The 1,997-nt window shown below is 36.7% G+C and overlaps 1 protein-coding gene across 1 annotated transcript; it reads left to right on the top strand.

The window, feature by feature from the left end:
- Positions 1-359: 359 nt before the first annotated feature.
- Positions 360-1,005, top strand: LOC132162211 (uncharacterized). The gene has a single exon (XM_059572476.2). It carries the CDS (start codon positions 439-441, stop codon positions 1,003-1,005), a length of 567 nt encoding a protein of 188 aa, XP_059428459.1. The 5' UTR covers positions 360-438.
- The last annotated feature ends 992 nt before the right edge of the window (positions 1,006-1,997 follow it).

Genomic DNA, 1,997 nt, shown 5'->3' on the forward strand with positions numbered 1-1,997 from the left:
CTAAAATTTTGAATTGAATTTAAAATATGAAAATCTTTCAATTAATTGCATATAGAACTTTTAGATATAAAATAGATTTCATAATTATTTGAAATACCCAAAATAATTAATATATTTATTTTTATATGAATAATGCTATATACCATTATTTTATCCCTCCAAGTTGAGAAATAAAATGAAGATAAAAAGATAATATATATATAGTCTATCTCTCGGGGTGCCAATGGTAAAGATATCTCTCTTTCTTTAACCCAAAAAGCTAGCCTAGTTCGTAAATACTTATCTTAATTAACCCAATATTTTCCTATATATAGCTTCCGGCCTATTGATGCTTCAATATCCACAACCTCAATCTCTCTCCCGCTTTTAGAGTTTCAGCACTAGTGTTTTTGGATTTTTCTGGTTTTCCTTTCTGATCTCTTGATAACTCATAGAGAAATGCTAGGAAAAGGCAACTCTGGTGAAAGCTCAAGCACTGCGTCAAGGCTAGCCGCATGCCTGAACTTGCACTACCCTTTCGTATGCGCACTCTGCTCCAAAGCTTTTCCAACCGCACAGGCACTGGGAGGCCACCAAAACGCGCACCGGAAAGAACGAAAAGGGGCGCAGAGGATTAGCGTTGAGCAACACCTAGCAAGGGTGAAAAATATCATCCTCAGTACTGCACCCACCAATGATGATTGCATCTTTCAGCATTTTGCGCTGTCGATTGCTAAACACGGGTCGAACCATGGTCCTTCTGGTTCCGGGCCTGGATATGGTCCTTCCGGGCCTGGATCACCCGGGGATGGATATGGGAATGGGAGGGCTCCTCAATATCATCCTTATAATAATGTTAAGCCTAGGCATGATCAGAAACCAATGTCCTTCCTTGAGTTGACATTGGGGACTGTCGTGGCAAGTGACGACGCAGCTGAATATGCTACGGCTCCGTTTCATCGAGGCGAAGATGGCACCGAAATCATCACTTCCAAGGAAAAGCTTGACTTAACTCTCAGGCTCTAATATATTAACATAAGTATCGATCAATATATATATATATATACATAAGCCATGAATGAATAAAATAAAATTAAAAAAAAAAACTTTTTCAAATTTTCTTTTTCCTGGCCTGTCTCTTTTGTTGATTGATCTTGCTCCTATGGATCTTACTTATCTTATGAGGAATTTCCAGATATCATATGAATGTGTAAGACATGGGATATGATATATTATATTATCTAGTGTTTTGCTTTTGATCGATTTTCTAATTTCTTTTTCTTTTTCTTTTTTATTGTTTCGTGCATGCAATTCAACTTTTGGCACACAAAAAAACTAATAAATGTTGGAAAAATCATTGAGACGCTGAAGCTCGAACCAATTACTCTCAAGGCACGATTTGGTGACAAAGAAGAAACTTAACCGATGTTGTGATTTTACTTATTTAATGTTTTTCTTAGGTTTTCCAAAATTGATTGGATAGATGAGCTAAAAGCTAACCATTCAAAGAACACGTATATACTAAGATAAAGGAGCTCCCTAACTAGTTAGGATGAAACATGGTGAACAGAACAGTCAAGTTAAGTCTTTTAAGGCTTAACTTCATTGGTTTTCTATATATCTTATATTCTAACGTCTCTATGAACTCAAGGTAAAGATTTTGGAAGCTTGAATTTCTTGTTTTTTTCTTTTCTTCTAGAGACAGTAGCGATTGGCGACAGAGGTCAACGATGGTAGCAGTAGTGACTGAAGTTGGTGCCGCTCAGTAACAATGGCCCAAGATGGCCTTTAACAACAATAGGCCGAAAATACTGGGCAAAAACACTAGGCCTAAATAGAAGCCAACAGAGAGGGCAATAAATGAGGTCAACTATGGGTTTTAAATGGGTTTAGGTTATGCAGATAATTAGCAATATCAAGAAAGTCAAAAATTTATCATTTGGTTGACAGGTTGAATCATCAGTGTTGATAATATCTTTCTCTACTGTCACTACTAAACGAGCTTTTTCCATGAAACT

Source organism: Corylus avellana, chromosome 10, assembly GCF_965113065.1.
Source record: "Corylus avellana chromosome 10, dhCorAvel1.hap1.2, whole genome shotgun sequence".
In the NCBI taxonomy this organism is placed as follows: Eukaryota; Viridiplantae; Streptophyta; class Magnoliopsida; order Fagales; family Betulaceae; genus Corylus; species Corylus avellana.

Bases quoted from the DNA above. Each gene is read 5' to 3' on its own strand.
- LOC132162211 (XM_059572476.2), top strand. From the start codon at position 439: ATGCTAGGAAAAGGCAACTCTGGTGAAAGCTCAAGCACTGCGTCAAGG.